We start from the raw sequence: 21,138 nt of genomic DNA on the forward strand, positions 1-21,138 counted from the left end.
CAGAGCGTTATTGGATTACATGTTAATTGACAGGCGAGCAAAAGAGAGACTTTTGGATGTTAATGAGCTGAGCGGTGCAACTGGAGGGATGTCTGATCATTATCTTGTGGAGGCGAGGGTGAAGATTTGTAGGGGTTTTCAGAAAAGAAGAGTGAATGTTGGGGTGAAGAGGGTGGTGAGAGTAAGTGAGCTTGGGAAGGAGACTTGTGTGAGGAAGTACCAGGAGAGACTGAGTACAGAATGGAAAAAGGTGAGAACAATGGAAGTAAGGGGAGAGGGGGAGGAATGAGATGTATTTAGGGAATCAGAGATGGATTGCGCAAAAGATGCTTGTGGCATGAGAAGAGTGGGAGGTGGGTTGATTAGAAAGAGTAGTGAGTGGTGGGATGAAGAAGTAAGATTATTAGTGAAAGAGAAGAGAGAGGAATTTTGACGATTTTTGCAGGGAAAAAATGCAATTGAGTGGGAGATGTATAAAAGAAAGAGACAGGAGGTCAAGAGAAAGGTGCAAGAGGTGAAAAAGAGGGCAAATGAGAGTTGGGGTGAGAGAGTATCATTAAATTTTAGGGAGAATAAAAAGATGTTCCGGAAGGAGGTAAATAAAGTGCGTAAGACAAGGGAGCAAATGGGAACTTCAGTAAAGAGCGCAAATGGGGAGGTGATAACAAGTAGTGGTGATGTGAGAAGGAGATGGAGTGAGTATTTTGAAGGTTTGTTGAATGTGTTTGATGATAGAGAGGCAGATATAGGGTGTTTTGGTTGAAGTGGTGTGCAAAGTGAGAGGGTTAGGGAAAATGATTTGGTAAACAGAGAAGAGGTAGTAAAAGCTTTGCGGAAGATGAAAGCCGGCAAGGCAGCAGGTTTGGATGGTATTGCAGTGGAATTTATTAAAAAAGGGGGTGACTGTATTATTGACTGGTTGGTAAGGTTATTTAATGTATGTATGACTCATGGTGAGGTGCCTGAGGATTGGCGGAATGCGTGCATAGTGCCATTGTACAAAGGCAAAGGGGATGAGAGTGAGTGCTCAAATTACACAGGTATAAGTTTGTTGAGTATTCCTGGGAAATTATATGGGAGGATATTGATTGAGAGGGTGAAGGCATGTACAGAGCATGAGATTGGGGAAGAGCAGTGTGGTTTCAGAAGTGGTAGAGGATGTGTGGATCAGGTGTTTGTTTTGAAGAATGTATGTGAGAAATACTTAGAAAAGCAAATGGATTTGTATGTAGCATTTATGGATCTGGAGAAGGCATATGATAGAGTTGATAGAGATGCTCTGTGGAAGGTATTAAGAATATATGGTGTGGGAGGCAAGTTGTTAGAAGCAGTGAAAAGTTTTTATCGAGGATGTAAGGCATGTGTACGTGTAGGAAGAGAGGAAAGTGATTGGTTCTCAGTGAATGTAGGATTGCGGCAGGGGTGTGTGATGTCTCCATGGTTGTTTAATTTGTTTATGGATGGGGTTGTTAGGGAGGTGAATGCAAGAGTTTTGGAAAGAGGGGCAAGTATGAGGTCTGTTGGGGATGAGAGAGCTTGGGAAGTGAGTCAGTTGTTGTTCGCTGATGATACAGCGCTGGTGGCTGATTCATGTGAGAAACTGCAGAAGCTGGTGACTGAGTTTGGTAAAGTGTGTGAAAGAAGAAAGTTAAGAGTATATGTGAATAAGAGCAAGGTTATTAGGTACAGTAGGGTTGAGGGTCAAGTCAATTGGGAGGTAAGTTTGAATGGAGAAAAACTGGACGAAGTAAAGTGTTTTAGATATCTGGGAGTGGATTTGGCAGCGGATGGAACCATGGAGGCGGAAGTGGATCATAGGGTGGGGGAGGGGGCGAAAATCCTGGGAGCCTTGAAGAATGTGTGGAAGTCGAGAACATTATCTCGGAAAGCAAAAATGGGTATGTTTGAAGGAATAGTGGTTCCAACAATGTTGTATGGTTGCGAGGCGTTGGCTATGGATATAGTTGTGCGCAGGAGGATGGATGTGCTGGAAATGAGATGTTTGAGGACAATGTGTGGTGTGAGGTGGTTTGATCGAGTAAGTAACGTAAGGGTAAGAGAGATGTGTGGAAATAAAAAGAGCGTGGTTGAGAGAGCAGAAGAGGGTGTTTTGAAATGGTTTGGGCACATGGAGAGAATGAGTGAGGAAAGATTGACCAAGAGGATATATGTGTCGGAGGTGGAGGGAACGAGGAGAAGTGGGAGACCAAATTGGAGGTGGAAAGATGGAGTGAAAAAGATTTTGTGTGATCGGGGCCTGAACATGCAGGAGGGTGAAAGGAGGGCAAGGAATAGAGTGAATTGGATCAATGTGGTATACCGGGGTTGACGTGCTGTCAGTGGATTGAATCAGGGCATGTAAAGCGTCTGGGGTAAACCATGGAAAGCTGTGTAGGTATGTATAATTGCGTGTGTGGACGTACGTATATACATGTGTATGGGGGTGGGTTGGGCCACTTCTTTCGTCTGTTTCCTTGCGCTACCTCGCAAACGTGGGAGACAGCAAAAAAAGAAAAAAAAAAAAATGTTTTGGAAGGAGGTAATTAAAGTGCGTAAGACAAGGGAACAAATGGGAGCTTCAGTGAAGGGGGCTAATGGGGAGGTGATAAGTAGTGGTGATGTGAGAAGATTGAGTGAGTATTTTGAAGGTTTGTTGAATGTGTTTGATGATAGAGTGGCAGATACAGGGTGTTTTGGTCGAAGTGGTGTGCAGAGTGAGAGGGTTAGGGAAAATGATTTGGTAAACAGAGAAGAGGTAGTAAAAGCTTTGTGGAATATGAAAGCTTGCAAGGCAGCGGGTTTGGATGGTATTGCAGTGGAATTTATCAAAAAAAAAGGGGTGACTGTACTGTTGACTGGTTGGTAAGGTTATTTAATATAAGTATGACTCATGGTGAAGTGCCTGAGGATTGGCAGAATGCGTGCATAGTGCCATAGTACAAAGGCAAAGGGGATAAGAGTGAGTGCTCAAATTACAGAGGTATAAGTTCATTGAGTATTCCTGGTAAATTATATGGGAGGGTATTGATTGAGAGGGTGGAGGCATGTACAGAGCATCAGATTGGGGAAGAGCAGTGTGGTTTCAGAAGTGGTAGAGGATGTGTGGATCAGGTGTTTGCTTTGAAAAATGTATGTGAGAAATACTTAGAAAAGCAAATGGATTTGTATGTAGCATTTATGGATCTGGAGAAGGCACATGATAGAGTTGATAGAGATGCTCTATGGAAGGTATTAAGAATATATGGTGTGGGAGACAAGTTGTTAGAAGCAGTGAAAAGCTTTTATCGAGGATGTAAGGCATGTGTACGTGTTGGAAGAAAGTGATTGGTTCTCAGTCAATGCAGGTTTGTGGCAGGGGTGCGTGATGTCTCCATGATTGTTTAATTTGTTTATGGATGGGGTTATTAGGGAGGTGAATGCAAGAGTTTCGGAAAGAGGGGCAAGTATGCAGTCTGTTGTGGATGAGAGAGCTTGGGAAGTGAGTCAGCTGTTGTTCGCTGATGATACAGCGCTGGTGGCGGATTTGTGTGAGAAACTGCAGAAGCTGGTGATGGAGTTTGGTAAAGTGTGTGAAAGAAGAAAGCTGAGAGTAAATGTGAACAAGAGCAAGGTTATTAGGTACAGTAGGGTTGAGGGACAAGTCACTCAGGAGATAAGTTTGAATGGAGAAAAACTGGAGGGAGTGAAGTGTTTTAGATATCTGGGAGTGGATTTGGTAGCCAATGGAACCATGGAAGCGGAAGTGAGTCACAGGGTGGGGAGGGGGCGAAAGTTCTGGGAGCATTGAAGAATGTGTGGAAGTCGAGAACATTATCTCGGAAAGCAAAAATGCAGAGAAGGGATGTGCTGGAAATAAGATGTTTGAGGACAATATGTGGTGTGAGGTGGTTTGATCGAGTAAGTAATAATAGGGTAAGAGAGATGTGTGGTAATAAAAAGACTGTGGTTGGGAGAGCAGAAGAGGGTGTTTTGAAACAGTTTGGTCACATGGAGAGAATGAGCGAGGAAAGATTGACCAAGAGGACATATGTTTCAGAGGTGGAGGGAATGAGAAGTGGGAGACCAAATTGGAGGTGGAAAGATGGAGTGAAAAAGATTTTGAGTGATCAGGGCCTGAACATGAAGGAGGGTGAAAGGCGTGCAAGGAATAGAGTGAATTGAAACAATGTGGTATATCGGGGTTGATGTGCTGTCAATGGATTGAACCAGGGCATGTGAAGCGTCTGGGGTAAACCGTGGAAAGTTCTGTGGGGCCTGGATGTGGAAAGGGAGCTGTGGTTTCGGTGCATTATTACATGACAGCTAGAGACTGAGTGTGGACGAATGTGGCCTTTGTTGTCTTTTCCTAGCACTACCTTGCACACATGAGGGGGGAGGGGGTTTTTATTTCATGTGTGGCAGGGTGGCAATGGGAATGAATAAAGGCAGCCAGTATGAATTATGTACATGTGTATGTATGTATATGTCTGTGTGTGTGTGTATATATATATATGTATACGTTGAGATGCATAGGTATGTATATTTGTGTGTGTGGACATGTATGTATATACATGTGTATGTGGGTAGGTTGGGCCATTCTTTCGTCTGTTTCCTTGTGCCACCTTGCTAACGCAGGAGACAGCGACAAAGCAAAATAAGTAAAAATAAATAATGTGTGTATATGAGCTACCTCGCTGATGCGGGAACCAGCAATTATGTACAATAAATACATTATATATGAATGGAAAACATTAAAATTAAGGGCTAAATGACCATTTGCTGTTATGTTATGGTCTTCCTGGTACCAAAGCTTTTATGCACACAAAGAAAGATCAGAAACACAGCAAGAGAAACATACAGAAGCACTGGACTGCCCACCAGGCAAGCCTGATGTAAATCAAATAGAAAATTGCTGAATTGTGATGAAAATTATGCTCTCAGTTTTCAACGCTACAGCAGTGCCCAGATTGCAAAATGAAACCAAAAGGATATTGACAATGAGTACCTCAGGGAGTCATAAGATTCGATGCCAAACAGGCTGAGACAGGTCATTAAAGCTAGAGGCAACATGACTGAACACTACAATGAAAGTATGTAAGCTTTATTTTGTTTCATAAGCTTTATGCATAAAATCATGATGAATCAGGACCATCTAATTTTTTTCCAGTGTATGTAATGTGCATGCAGTGAATGGATTAACCTCTGGCTTTTATTTATAAACTAATTATGCATCACTTCTCAACATGCTCAATATCATAAAAAAAAGAGAAAATACTACCTCAGCATATTTATAAGCACTGCCCCTACATCATCTTTCATAGAATTTTTCCAACAATTTTTTTTCTTAATTTTCCAACTATTTTCCAATAAATTTTCTTAGCAATTTAAGATACAACGATGCAAATCACTAGCACTATAAACCTTAAAGACTACTTCATCAATCAATACAAAAGCAAATTTTTCTAAAAAAGAAAAAGAAAACTAACCGCCGTCACTTTCTTGTAGATCTGAGCAGGACCAGAGCATTCTTTGTAGGGGTATTCCAATGTTGCCATCTCCATCATGCACATACCAAATGCATACACATCCACCATTTCATCATAATGCTCCTCATATACCTCTGGTGCCATGAACTCCGGGGTGCCTGAGAGACAAATGAACAAAACTATTGTTGAACCTATTCCTTTATTGTAACAGTCGAGATAGTAATGTAAAAAAAAAAGAAAAAAAATAACCACTTCTTTCACTGCTGCATTTCACTGAAAGCATCATGCCAGACATTAGGGTTGGAAATATGGGTCATTGACTTTAATGGGATGTAGACAGTAAAATCTGGAAATGTTTCCAAATCTTTCTGTAAATTTCAACAACTGTGACCTTCATAAAGTTAATGTGTAGGACATCAGCCAGTGAGAATGATATGAAAACAAAGCTAATTTTCTTCTGAAAGGTACAAAACTGGTTTGTAGGTGTCATATGAATCCAAAAGGAGGAAAATGAGTGCACTGATACAAATCATTCTGCTATTCACATGTAAAAGCAGTAATCCACATAAGGATAAATTAGTCCTCTGTACAAATGGAGTAACATTTCAGAAAAGAAAATTCTCTAGCATCCAAGCAAAACTACCAGTCCTATAGGACCTGATTTCGCTGTGTTTTTTGAAGTGGGGTCGTGAAAAAGGACTTAACATTATTGTGATTCAAGTACTGTATGTTTATTATGCTGAGTGGTGGAATTACAGGGTTATCAAAGATGAGAAAGGTGTGAAGAGTTTTAGAAAAATGAAACTGGCTATAAAAGGCATTAAGTAGAACAAAGTTGTATCTTACTAGGAATCCTATTCAAAGCTGAGTTTACAGTAAAAGTTGTAACAAAATGAGATGTGGCTCAAGCATGAGAATTATTGTAGAATGATTGAATTGTTATTTGTTGATGAAAGAATATCATGGACAAGGAGGAAGAAAGTATGAGACAATGAGACAACTGAATCCCACAGAACGCCAGCATTGACAGGAAATGATAAAATGGCTGATCCATCTATAACTATATATGTAGACTAACAAGAGAGAAAGCTGGACATAAGAGAACAGAGTGAGGGGTATCAAGGGACTATAGCATACGATTTCCTTTAATCTCTCAAAAAGAATGACCAAACATTAGAAAATCTTGGTTTCCCAGAACCCAACTGGTGAGTAGTGAGAAGAATGAGATTCAAGATGCTCCTGAAAATGGGAGCTGAGAAATCTGGACTCTGGAAATAGTAAAATTCAATGCAATGGTAATTAGCTGGTACACTGAGTTGCCTTTCTTTGGAAGGAGCAGTTTCATTTTTTTTCTAGTGAAACATATGATCAAGTTTGAGTGCATCTATCGAATTAAACTCCTTCAAACTATGAAAAGGGCTGCCATTTGGTTCATAAATGGTGCTTGTACAGAGATAAGTGCTTTTTGGACCATAAGAAAAAAATTCTGTAGGGGTCAATGGAATGGTAAAAGGTGCATCATAGGGTACAGGAATACTGGAGTTGTCCAAGTGAAATTGGAAAAAAATAAAAGTTTCTCATCATCAGGAAGAACAGCTATAGTATCACTAAAGATAAATGAAATACAGATAGATCAACAGAAGGTATTAAAAACTAAAGACCACTAAGACATATCTGGAGAAGAAATCACAAACTGATAAAGAAGTACTCTGCTTCAAAAGAAAGGAACTGCAATGATTTCAAATGGACACAACAGCTGAATGAGTCAAAAAGTTCTTTAAGTTCTGATACACAGGTCCTTTGCCTGAATGGTCTCAGAACAACATTTGAACTGAACCACTAACTGGATGATAAATAATGTTAGAAGTTGGGGCATATGCCTCAATTCTAGCAGTAATAACCCCAGCTATACTCTTACAGAGAAGACAGAATTGGGAGAGGCAGCAATCTTTTCAAGGAAAAATCATAGAGGATTTTTATAACCTAGTTTAGAAAGAGTTATTAAAGTGCGGTATTTAGGGTTTACTAGGAGCATCTACATGAGGGTGATGTGAACAAAGAAACATGTACAGGAGAGAGATTAGTTGAACTGAGATGAAATAATTTCACTATTGTGTATGGATTTAGAGGTGAAAAACAAATCTCAGGGTGGGTGATGATTTACTTAAAATCATTCACAGGGGAAAACATGATGGTCTCAACTTCCTCCTATCCCCACATACACTATCCATGGGAGGATTTCAGGTACTTCTTGTGGCAAACATTGAATCCCCAATATGCGATGACTTTAGCATGAGGATGAGTAGATTTTATGGCCTCAAGGCAAAAAACTGATCGTTGAAGAATGTTACAAAACTCATAGAGATCTAGGAGAGTAGATGAAGAAAGAGAAAAATAGTGGAAGCTAATCAAGAGAAAAATCGGGAGCCAAATAATATAAAATTTTGTAGATTCAAGGTCTAACAGTTAGGCGTGAACTGTGTCAGTGATTGAAAGGAGAAAATATCCTTGAAATGGAATCTTGAATGCTGAATATAGTTACAAATATTAAAAGAAATGGTGAAAATATCATTAGACAATAATGTCTTTGAAAGAAATAAGATATCAAATAAGGTAATTTGTACTGCATTTACTGGTTAAAATGATGTGTGGAGTGGAAAATGAGATTATGTAATGAATGACTGCACAGAGAAGTTAGTATAAACTTTTAACAACAGTAATTGAGATGCACTAGGTAGATAAGAATGAAACAGAAGGACAGTAAAAAATCAATAACTAAAATGAATAAAAAAGTTACAACACTAAAAAACAAAATACAATGAAAATCATGCAGATGAGGAATTATGGGGAAACAGGCTGATAATGAGAATAATAGGCAAAGATTATACAGACATGTAGAGATGATAAAATTCAAAAAGATTTACCAAGAGCATTTACTGGGGTAATGCAAGTAATACCAACAATTATAAACAACAATGAATTTGGATGAAAATAATGCTTAAGCTATCATATTTCAAATGCAGTATCAGAAGGGGAACTAAAGAATGAAAAGAAGTACTTTACTAGCCTGTCTTCATCTATATGGGATAAGAATGTAGGATCCTGCCAGTGACGAAAGCATGAGATACACTTCAGGAAAACCTGATATCTGCATTGTTTGCAAGCATCATAAAAAGATACTAACCTTCCCAGCTCTCTTGAACGAAATTTTCTTGAATGTAAATTTAGGGTTACACATACACTTTGAAAATCATGGCATTTAAAGATTTCCAGAACTATGCATCCATGGTATGGTTTAAGTGTCTAACCATGAATTACGACTAAAGTCGAACTACACAACAATGCTTCTCACAGCAAAATATGACTAAAATCCACAGCCATGAATAAAAAATTTGTACATCCTGCTGAAACTTCGCCTATAAACAAAGACTCAGTTACTGGATGGTAGCCACCCATTTGGTGATTCATTTAAAATTTTCTCTTTAGTCTGCACCATTATTTAGGAAAGTTATGAATGTAATATGTCAATATGTGGTTTGTAAATGTGTTGTATATTAATGTATACAAATGCATAAATAATGATAACTTATGTTTTTGATCAGTGTTTAAGAGATGGCATCACTGGGCTGCTCAGTTTCCCCTTTAAATCTGGTAACTTCATTCTTTTTTGCATACTTCATAGTTTGTTCATTGTGAATGTCTGTCATATAATAAACCATGGAAAGGTCTGTGGGGCCTGGATGTAGATAGGGAGTTGTGGTTTCTGTGCATTACACATGACAGCTAGAGACTGAGTGTGAACAAATGTGGCCATTTTGTCTATTTTCCTGCTGTTACCTCGCTGATGCAGGGGTGGCAATGCTGTTTCCTGTGGGGCGGGGTGGCACCAGGAATGGATGAAGGCAAGTGAGTATGAATATGTACATGGGTTTATATGTATATGGCTGTGTAGGTGTATGTATATGTATGTATATTTGTAAAAGTTGATAAGTATATGTATGTATATGTACAAGTATGAGCGAGTATATATATATATATATATATATATATATTTTTTTTTGCTTTGTCGCTGTCTCCCGCGTTTGCGAGGTAGCGCAAGGAAACAGACGAAAGAAATGGCCCAACCCACCCCCATACACATGTATATACATACGTCCACACACGCAAATATACATACTTACACAGCTTTCCATGGTTTACCCCAGACGCTTCACATGCCTTGATTCAATCCACTGACAGCACGTCAACCCTGGTATACCACATCGCTCCAATTCACTCTATTCCTTGCCCTCCTTTCACCCTCCTTTATGTTCAGGCCCCAATCACACAAAATCTTTTTCACTCCATCTTTCCACCTCCAATTTGGTCTCCCTCTTCTCCTCGTTCCCTCCACCTCCGACACATATATCCTCTTGGTCAATCTTTCCTCACTCATTCTCTCCATGTGACCAAACCATTTCAAAACACCCTCTTCTGCTCTATCAACCACGCTCTTTTTATTTCCACACATCTCTCTTACCCTTACGTTACTTACTCGATCAAACCACCTCACACCACACATTGTCCTCAAACATCTCATTTCCAGCATATCCATCCTCCTGCGCACAACTCTATCCATAGTCCACGCCTCGCAACCATACAACATTGTTGGAACCACTATTCCTTCAAACATACCCATTTTTGCTTTCCGAGATAATGTTCTCGACTTCCACACATTCTTCAAGGCCCCCAGAATTTTCGCCCCCTCCCCCACCCTATGATCCACTTCCGCTTCCATGGTTCCATCCGCTGCCAGATCCACTCCCAGATATCTAAAACACTTCACTTCCTCCAGTTTTTCTCCATTCAAACTCACCTCCCAATTGACTTGACCCTCAACCCTACTGTACCTAATAACCTTGCTCTTATTCACATTTACTCTTAACTTTCTTCTTTCACACACTTTACCAAACTCAGTCACCAGCTTCTGCAGTTTCTCACACGAATCAGCCACCAGCGCTGTATCATCAGCGAACAACAACTGACTCACTTCCCAAGCTCTCTCATCCCCAACAGACTTCATACTTGCCCCTCTTTCCAAAACTCTTGCATTCACCTCCCTAACAACCCCATCCATAAACAAATTAAACAACCATGGAGACATCACATACCCCTGCCGCAAACCTACATTCACTGAGAACAACCATGGAGACATCACATACCCCTGCCGCAAACCTACATTCACTGAGAACCAATCACTTTCCTCTCTTCCTACACGTACACATGCCTTACATCCTCGATAAAAACTTTTCACTGCTTCTAACAACTTGCGTATGACTTAATGGGTCTTTCTTTGTCTGTTTCCTGGCGCTACCTCACTGACACAGGAAATGGCGCTCAAGAATGATAACAAAAATATACATATAATGATAATACACAATACTTTTTGACAAATGCACAAGAGGAAATGTGATGCTGTTTTATCATCTCTCATATCTTGCTATCTAATCTTTTCATGTCCTTTCCAATTCATTCATCAATATCAGTGTAGGAAGCAAGAAATCTGTTACATCTGAAGAAATTCATATCAATCTACAGGCATCATCCATAATTCTAATGTTTCCATTTTCTTTCCCCCTTCACGTTATCTTGTAAGAATCAGAAATGACAGATACACAAGTTCATGGTTTTGCCTTGTTAAAACGTGATAAGAAAGGGTCAATTAGTATTTTCACATTTTGCTGGAGAGATGACACTTTTCCAGGAATACAAGAGGACAGTCAATACATGGCAATGGGTGACAGAGGAACTTCATATAGTCTATGAATGCCTTTATCTCTTTTAAACTGCAAAAGTGTTGGAAATGGAATCAATACACTTTGTTTTAATGTTAAACAAAATGTAATATAAGAATATAACATTACAATACAAAACTGGGGAACAACACCTTTCCCACATTTGTTACTAGACAGGATATTCCCAGACATTTAGCAATAGCAATCAAGGGTGCACAAAATAAGCATGTATGCAAGACTAGCAAAGAACACCATGCCAGAAAGCACATAGAGGAAAGTAAATAATCACCAGTGCTGCAAAACACATATCTTTTTCATTTTTCATATCTTTTTGGATACTGGAAGGTTGCCAAACACAAACGAAAAATAAACATTGGATTGAAAATTTCCTCGTCTCAAATCATGAAAAAAGGAGTTTTACGTAATTCAAATGATTTTCTCATATCTTTTATTCTTTTCTTCTGTTACTTCAGTAATGTTTTCTTTCACACTCCTTCAACCTCTTGATACATACACCTGAAACACCTACATCAAACCTCATGTTTAATCCTTCATTTACCTCATAAAATATTTCTGACAGTAAAATACGTTTAATGTAAAGAATATCTGCAGTAACATTCTGCTGCTATTCAATAGCGTAATCTAACTAGTAAGGTGGCAACTCAACCACCTATGAGGAACATTAGGGTGTTTTACAATATATATCATACTAGGAGAATTAAGCCATGATGATTTGATAAAAAAAAATTGTATCTAGGATGCTTCTTTCAAGTACTCAATGTATAGTATAAGGCAGCATTAGTCATTACGTAGAGGAGTTTAATACATGCTATTAGTTGCAGTAACTATAACAACCTTATGTAGTCAGCAGTTAAAAGTAGTATCCCAGGCACATGACTTCTTATATTTCTATGGCTTAATTCTACCAGTACACCTTGTAGAATAGCCTAACAGTTATCATAATTTAGCCACCACAACTCATAATCTTTTAATAACATCCAAAGTGGGGTCCACGTTCTGATAGTGGTCAGTGAGTACTGTGGGGTCTGCCTTTATGTTGTGAGCCAAAAATATAAATTGGATGGCACACTTTTTTTTTTTTTTAGTTTGTAGATGCTTAATATCATGGGTATCTAAAATTGGCACGGGGAAAAAATTTGCAGCGTCAGTTACCTACATAACATAAGGGGGAGGATACAGTTCTGGCATGCATGCTCATCCACAACACATTAATTAGTGGCTAATCAGTGACAGTCTTCAGGACACTAATTACAGTGATAATGATTTGGGAGATGCTGAACTATTAACAATGGAAAAAGTTTTTCATATATCAGTATCCATTGCTGGTGGTGGAGAAGACATTGATAAGTCAGCAAAAGTTAACAAACACACATTAGGCCAAGCATGTGCAGCATGTCAAATTCACACGTCTGTACAGCAGTGTATATGGTTATTTTTTCAGAGCTTTCATTTTTCAACCTGTTTTGAATTTCCTATCAATTAATAAGACAAATTTTTCTACTGTTTTTGAAAATCTCAAATTACTATCACGAGGAGGTATCACTTCATGAATACCTGATGAAGTCTTCGGGGACCTTCTACCTCCAAAGCCCAGGTTAAGTCCAGGCTGTTGGGTTGGGTCACTGGTTGACCAAGCTGTTGGGAGCCACAGCCCTCAGGCCTACACAGCTCCCACAGCCTGGCTGGTCTGGTCCACTTTGTTGGTACTTGTCCAATGCACTCTTAAACTTCTCTACTATGCATCCCATGCTGTTTCTGATAATAGCTGGGAAGGTGTTGAAGAGTGTTGGGTCCCATTAGTTTAAGATGTTCTCTCTTTTAGTACAAATATAATCTTTGTATTTCAGAGGTAGTATTCTACAAAGTATTCCATGCCTGTCATGCCGAATGTAAGTTGGGAACCATACCCTCTTCGATTTTCCAGGTATAGATGATGATATACTTCTCCCATCTGCACTCCAGGGAGTATAGCCTCAGGCTTCAGAAATTTTAGCCATTCCCAGTAATTTAGTTCCTTTACCAAATTAATATGGACTTTGAAAGATCTCTGTACAGTTTCTATTTCTGCAATTTTGCTCGCCTTGAAGAGTGGTTAGAATTGGGGATCACATTGATTGTTTTCACTGGGTCAAATATCACTGTTAAATGTCAAACATTAAAATGAAACCACCTCATATACAATGTAAAAGGATTACTTTTGAAATCATAAAACTATACAGAATAAAAAAATCTAAGCAAACCATAACATTTGCAAACCAGCACGTCATCACAACCTACTAATCTTTTTTCATCGATAATCAAAGTAAGTTTTGTACAAACCCTAATAACTTCTGCATGTATATGTTCATACTACTTACCAATCACAGACTTGGCACAGGATCTATTTTTAAGAGTTGCAAGCCCAAGGTCTCCTATTTTCACAGAGCCTGTTGTTCCAGTTACAAAGATGTTGTCACACTTGAGATCTCGATGTATGATTGGAGGAGAACGTGAATGAAGAAACTGCAGCCCTTTCAAGATCTGCCGGCACCAACTCTTCAGCACTTTCAGATTTACCTTTCGTAGACGACGAAGATATCTTGAAAAAAAAAGAGACATGCTATCAATCATTTAGAATAAATAAAGTATCTGGTACCAACATTATTATCTTCAATCACTGTAAATGGATTATTGGATGAAATCTGGATGCTGATAAACTCTATAAAAAATGTAAATAGCATTGTGTTAAACAAACTTTTATTTGCCATTATATCCTTATGGGAAATCCTTTTTTTACCTATACTCTGGTTGCAAAGAAGTCAAATGGATGCCTGCCATTATATTCTTATGGGAAAGACTTTTCTTATCTATATTCATGTTGTAAAGAAGTCATATGAATGCCTGCAAAACTTTATCATCCAACAATCTGTGTGCTCATGACAAATGCTGTATGCACACTCTCGATAGACAAGCATATTCATCTAAAGTGTATATCAGGCTATCACGTTTTTTCAATTCATTTAAGGTCAATAATTGTCCAAATACCAAATCCACCAGTGAGCCTTTACAGAGAAACTGAAAATAACTGTCACTACGATCTTGACTTCTTTATCATTAGAATACAAATACAGCTTTGGAAGGGAAAATACTTTTCCATGAAAATATAATGGTTAGTAAAACCATGTCCGTTTCCTTGCGCTACCTCGCAAACGCGGGAGACAGCGGCAAAAAAGAAAAAAAAAAAAAAAGTCTTACCTGTTGCACTTTAGTCCATATCAATCATTTCACTAAAGCTGTCTTAATATACAAGATATACTGTGTGTGCGTTTTTTTTGTATATCAGCTGATATGGCAAGGACAAATGAATGGCTTAATCAAAGCCAGGGCCATCTCATTAATGAAGGTCAGTCTATAGCAATAGTGTGTGACGTCCCCATGGTTGTCTAATTTGATTATGGATGGGGTGGTTAGGGAGGTGAATGAAAGAGTTCTGGAGAGAGGGGAGAGTATGCAGTCTGTTGGGGATGATAGGGCCTGGGAAGTGAGTCAGTTGTTTGTTTGCCAATGATACAGCACTGGTGGCTGATTTGAGTGAGAAACTGTAGAGGTTGGAGACTGAGTTTGGAAAAGTGTGTGAAAGGAAAAAGTTGAGAGTAAATGAATAACAGCAAGGTTATTAGGTTCAGTAGGGTTGAGGGACAACTTAACTAGGATGCAAGTTTGAATGAAGAAAAGTTGGAGGAAGTGAAGTGTTTTACATATCTGGGAGTGGACTTAGCAGCAAATGGAAGTGGAAGTGAGTCGCAGGGTGGGGGAGGGGGCAAAAGTGCTGGGAGTGATGAAGAATGTGTGGAAGGAGAAAACATTATCTCAGAGAACAAAAATGAGTATGTCTGGAAGAATAAGAGTTCCAACAATATTATATGGTAGAGACATGGGCTATGGATAGGGTTCTATGGAGGAGGGTGGAGTGTTTGAAATGAAATGTTTGAGGACAAGATGCGGTGTGAGATGGTTTGATCAATTAAGTAATGAGAGGGGAAGAGAGATGTGTGGAAATAAAAAGAGTGTGGTTGAGAGAGCAGAAGAGGGTGTGTTGAAATGGTCTAGACATATGGAGAGAATGAGTGAGGAAAGAATGACAAAGAGGATATATGTATCAGAGGTGGAGGGAAGAAGAAGCAGGAGACCAAATTGGAGGTGGAAGGCTGGAGTGAAAAAGATTTTGAGTAATCAGGGCCTGAACATACAGGAGGGTGAGAGGCATGCAAGGAATAGAATGAACTGGAATGCCATGGTATACTGGGGTCAGCATGTTGTCAATGGACTCAACCAAGGTATGTGAAATGTCTGGGGTAAACCATGGTCAGGTCTGTGGGGCCTGGATGTGGATAGGGAGGTGTGGTTTCGGTGCATTACACATGACAGCTACAGACTGAGTGTGAACAAATGTGGCCTTTATATGTCTGTTATCCTGGTGCTACCTCGCTGAAGCAAGGGGAAGCAATGATGTTTCCCATGGGGCGGGATAGCACCAGGAATGGATGAAGGCAAGCAAATATAAATATGTATATGTGTATATATGTATATGTCTGTGTATGTGTCATGTACAGTATATGTATGTATATGACTGTGTATGTATATGTGTATATGTTGATATGTATATGTATGTATATGACTGTGTATGTATATGTGTATATGTTGATATGTATATGTATGTATATGACTGTGTATGTATATGTGTATATGTTGATATGTATATGTATGTATATGACTGTGTATGTATATGTGTATATGTTGATATGTATATGTATGTATATGACTGTGTATGTATATGTGTATATGTTGATATGTATATGTCTGTGTATATATATATATATGGATGTAACCAAGATGTGAAAAAAGGAGAGATAGGTAGTATGTTTCAGGAAAGGAACCTGGATGTTTTGGCTCTGAGTGAAACGAAGCTCAAGGGTAAAGGGGAAGAGTGGTTTGGGAATGTCTTGGTAGTAAAGTCAGGGGTTAGTGAGAGGACAAGAGCAAGGGAAGGAGTAGCAGTACTCCTGAAACAAGAGTTGTGGGAGTATGTGATAGAATGTAAGAAAGTAAATTCTCGATTAATATGGGTAAAACTGAAAGTTGATGGAGAGAGATGGGTGATTATTGGTTCATATGCACCTGGGCATGAGAAGAAAGATCATGAGAGGCAAGTGTTTTGGGAGCAGCTGAATGAGTATGTTAGTGGTTTTGATGCATGAGACGGGTTATAGTGATGGGTGATTTGAATGCAAAGGTGAGTAATGTGGCAGTTGAGGAATAATTGGTATACATGGGGTGTTCAGTGTTGTAAATGGAAATGGTGAAGAGCTTGTAGATTTATGTTCTGAAAAAGGACTGGTGATTGGGAATACCTGGTTTAAAAAGCGAGATATACATAAGTATGTACAGAGCATCAGATTGGGGAAGAGCAGTGTGGTTTCAGAAGTGGTAGAGGATGTGTGGATCAGGTGTTTGCTTTGAAGAATGTATGTGAGAAATACTTGGAAAAGCAAATGGATTTGTATGTAGCATTTATGGATCTGGAGAAGGCATATGATAGAGTTGATAGAGATGCTCTGTGGAAGGTATTAAGAATATATGGTGTGGGAGGAAAGTTGTTAGAGGCAGTGAAAAGTTTTTATCGAGGATGTACGGCATGTGTACGTGTAGGAAGAGAGGAAAGTGATTGGTTCTCAGTGAATGTAGGTTTGCGGCAGGGGTGTGTGATGTCTCCATGGTTGTTTAATTTGTTTATGGATGGGGTTGTTAGGGAGGTGAATGCAAGAGTTTTGGAAAGAGGGGCAAGTATGAAGTCTGTTGGGGATGAGAGAGCTTGGGAAGTGAGTCAGTTGTTGTTCGCTGATGATACAGCGCTGGTGGCTGATTCATGTGAGAAACTGCAGAAGCTGGTGACTGAGTTTGGTAAAGTGTGTGAAAGAAGAAAGTTGAGAGTAAATGTGAATAATAGCAAGATTATTAGGTACATTAGGTTGAAGGACAAGTCAATTGGGAGGTGAGTTTGAATGGAGAAAAACTGGAGGAAGTAAAGTGTTTTAGATATCTGGGAGTGGATTTGGCAGTGGAAGGAACCATGGAAGCGGAAGTGGATCATAGGGTGGGGGAGGGGGCGAAGGTTCTGGGAGCTTTGAAGAATGTGTGGAAGTCGAGAACATTATCTCCGAAAGCAAAAATGGCTATGTTTGAAGGAATAGTGGTTCCAACAATGTTATATGGTTGTGAGGCATGGGCTATAGATAGGGTTGTGTGGAAGAGGGTGGATGTGTTGGAAATGAGATGTTTGAGGACAATATGTGGTGTGAGGTGGTTTGATCAAGTAATGAAAGGGTAAGAGAGATGTGTGGAAATAAAAAGAGCGTGGTTGAGAGAGCAGAAGAGGGTGTTTTGAAATGGTTTGGGCACATGGAGGGGAATGATGAGGAAAGATTGACCAAGAGGATAATGTGTCGGAGGTGGAGGGAACAGGAAAAGGGGAGCCCAAAATTTGGGAGGGGAAAGATGGAGTGAAAAAGATTTTGTGGATTGGGGCCTGAACATCAGGAGGGTAAAAGGGGGGGGCAAGGAATAATTTAAATTTGGGACGATGGGGTTTATACCGGGGGTTTACGTGCTGTCAGGGGATTTAATCAAGGCATGTGAAGCGTCGGGGGAAAACCCTGGAAAGCTGGTAGGTATGTATATTTGCGTGTGTGGGCGTATTTTATACATTGATGGGGGGGGTTTTGGGCCCTTTTTTTCGTCTGTTTCCTTGCGCTACCTTTGCAAACGCGGGGGAAGGCAAAACTTTAAATTTTAAAAAAAAAAAAAAAAAAATGGGGGGCCAAGAGCGTTATTGATTACGTGTTAATTGACAGGCACGCGAAAGAGAGCCCCTTTTGGATTTTTTTAATGTTTGAGGGGTGCAAGGGGGGATGTTGATCATTAACTTGGGGGGAGGCGGGGGGGGGTGAAGATTTGTATGGGTTTTCAGAAAAGAAGAGTGGGAAAGTTTGGGGTTTAGGGGGGTGGTGAGAGTAAGTGAGTTTTTTAAGGAGACTTTTGTGAGGAAGTTTCCAGGGGAGACTGAGTAAAAAGAACGGAAAAAGGTGAGAACAATTTAAAATAAGGGGAAATGGGGGAGGAATGGGATGTTTTTTAGGGGAAACAGTGATTGGGTTGCCAAAAGATGCTTGTGGCATAGAAGAGTTGGGGGGTGGGGTTTATTTGAAAGGGTAGTGAGTGGGGGATAAGAAGTTTAAAATTTTTTTTAAAAAGGAAAAAAAGAAAAGAGGAATTTTTGGGCGATTTTTGCAGGAAAAAGGGAAAAAATGAATTGAGTGGGGTGTATAAAAAAAGAGGGGGAGGTCAAGAGAAAGGTGAAGAGGTAAAAAAGAGGGCAAATGAGAGTTGGGGTGAGAAGATCTTTAAAATTTTTGGGGAGAAAAAAAGATGTTCGGGAAGGAGGTAAATAAAGGCTAAGAAAAGGGGAGCAAAGGGGAACTTCATGAAGGGCGCAAATGGGGGGGTGATAACAAAGTGGTGATTGAGAAGAATGGAGTGAGAATTTTTGAAGGTTTGTTGAATGTGTTTGATGATAAGGGGCAGATATGGGGGTTTTTGGCGAGGTGGTGTAAAAAGGAGGGGGTTTGGGAAAATGTTTGGGTAAACAGAGAAGAGGAGTAAAAGCTTTGGGGAAGATGAAAGCGGCAAGGCAGCAGTTTGGATGGTATGCAGTGGAATTTTTTAAAAAGGGGGGTACTTTTTTGACTGGGGGTAATTTATTTAATTATTAGACTCAGGTGAGGCCTGAGGTTGGGGAAATGCTCATATCCATTGTAAAAGAAAAGGGGTAAAGAGTGAGTCTAAAATTCAAGGAAAAAGTTTGTTGAGTTTCCGGGGAAATTATAGGGGAGGGTATTTGATTGAGGGGGTAAAGGGGGAGGGTACAGAGCATAATTTGGGGAAGAGCGGTGGTTTCAAAAGGGGTAGAGGATGTGTGGATCAGGTGTTGCTTTAAAGAATGTTGGAGAAATATTGAAAAAAAAGGGATTTGTATGTAGCTTTTATGGATCTGGAAAAGGGCATTTTAAAAGATTTGATAGAGATGCTTTTGGGGAAAGGGTTTTAAAATATATGGGGGGGAGGCAATTTGTTAAAGCAGTGAAAATTTTTATCGAGGATGTAAGGCATGTGTACTGTAGGAAGAGGGGAAAGTGATGGTTTCATAAATGTATTTGCGGCAGGGGGTGTGATGTTCCATGGTTGTTAATTTTTTTATTGGAGGGGTTTTGGGGAGGTAAATCAAGAGTTTTGGAAAAGGGGAAAGAAAAGAAGTCTGTTGGGGAGAGAGACGGGAAGTGAGTCAGTTGTTGTTGCTGATGATACAGCGCGGGTGGCTGATTCAGTGAGAAACTGCAGAAGCGGTGACTGATTTTGGTAAAGTGTTGAAAAAAAAAGAAAGAGAAATGTGAATAAGAGCAAGGTTTTTAGGTACAGTAGGGTTGGGGGTCAACCCAATTGGGAGGTAAGTTTGAAGGAGAAAAACTGGAGGAATAAAGTGTTTTAGATACGGGGATGGTCTGGAGGGGATGGAACCAGGGAAGGGGAAGTAAATCTAGGGTGGGGGAGGGGGCAAAATCCGGGGACCCTTGAAAAATGTTTGGAAGTGAGAACATTATCTCGGAAACAAAAATGGTATGTTTAAGGAAAATGGTTCCAAAAATTTGTATGGGTTTCAGGGGTGGGCTATGGATAAGTTGGCCAGGGGGGATGGCTGGGAAAAGAGATGTTTAGACTGTTTTGGTGTGAGGTGGTTTTACGAGAAAAACGAAGGTAAGAGAGAGGGTGAAAAAAAAAAGAGCTGGTTGAGAGAGCAAAGAGGGTTTTGAAAAGTTTGGCACATGGGGAGAATGAGTGGGAAAGATTGACCAAAAGGATATATGTTCGGAGGTGGGGGGAACGGGAAAAGGGGGGACCAAAATTGGGGGTGGAAAATGGGGTGAAAAAGATTTTTTTTGATCGGGGCCTGAACACAAGGGTGAAAGGAGGGGAAGGGAAAAGAGTGAAGGGTCGATTGGGAACCGGGGACGTGCTGTCAGTGATGAATCAAGGCATTAAGCTCTGGGGTAAACCATGGAAAGCTGTGATATACTTAAGACACCCAGGTAGTATAATGCTTACTGCTTGAGAGTGCCTGATGTCATGAGCTCAGTGACAAGGACGATGCAACGACGCTTGCACTGTGAACTTCCCAGTAGTCATAAAAAACCGTACAATGTTGGGATGCTGCAATCCTTTAAGCATCTCTGCCTCCTCACGAAACCTCAAACGCTCATTCTTATTCCATTTCCGCTCCTGGTTAAAAATCAATAATGATGGTGTTATGATTTGATTTCAATAACTTTGAAAATCACTGATAGACAACACATGGAAACAAGAAAAATTAGGATATCCATAACTGTGACATTATTGCAACATAATGAGTTGTATTCATGCTTGTAAAAATAATGTATGCATGAAATGAACAAAGAAGATACAGTTGATAAAAAGTCACAGTTTCTTCGAAAACATATACACTGGTATATGGTTATCTAAAATTTTCATGAATGGACATTATATGGATGAGAGCAAGGTGGGGTGAATGCAATGAAATACTTAACCATAGAGAAAATGAATGGAAGTTATCAAATATTATACGCATGATGTTGTGTTGTTAGTTAAATCAGAGGATGAACTGGACAAAATGGCAAGCTGGTTCAGTAATGCAAGCAGGAGAATGATGGAAATAAATGTGAATGAAATTAACCATGAGTTTTTCAAAAGGAGTGGAGGTCAGACAGTAAAATCAGATTGTAGGGTGAAGA

General features: G+C 39.7%; 1 protein-coding gene across 1 annotated transcript in view; it reads right to left on the reverse strand.

The window, feature by feature from the left end:
- Positions 1-21,138, reverse strand: part of LOC139757294 (uncharacterized) — a 517,589-nt gene that overhangs the window by 442,969 nt on the left and 53,482 nt on the right. The window contains exons 4-5 of the mRNA XM_071677667.1: positions 13,618-13,838; positions 5,466-5,623 (exon numbers count right to left, since the gene is read on the reverse strand). Coding sequence (XP_071533768.1) covers positions 5,466-5,623; positions 13,618-13,838 — 379 coding nt within the window. The remainder of the gene's footprint in view (positions 1-5,465; positions 5,624-13,617; positions 13,839-21,138) is intronic.

The sequence above is a fragment of the Panulirus ornatus genome, chromosome 2 (assembly GCF_036320965.1).
Source record: "Panulirus ornatus isolate Po-2019 chromosome 2, ASM3632096v1, whole genome shotgun sequence".
In the NCBI taxonomy this organism is placed as follows: Eukaryota; Metazoa; Arthropoda; class Malacostraca; order Decapoda; family Palinuridae; genus Panulirus; species Panulirus ornatus.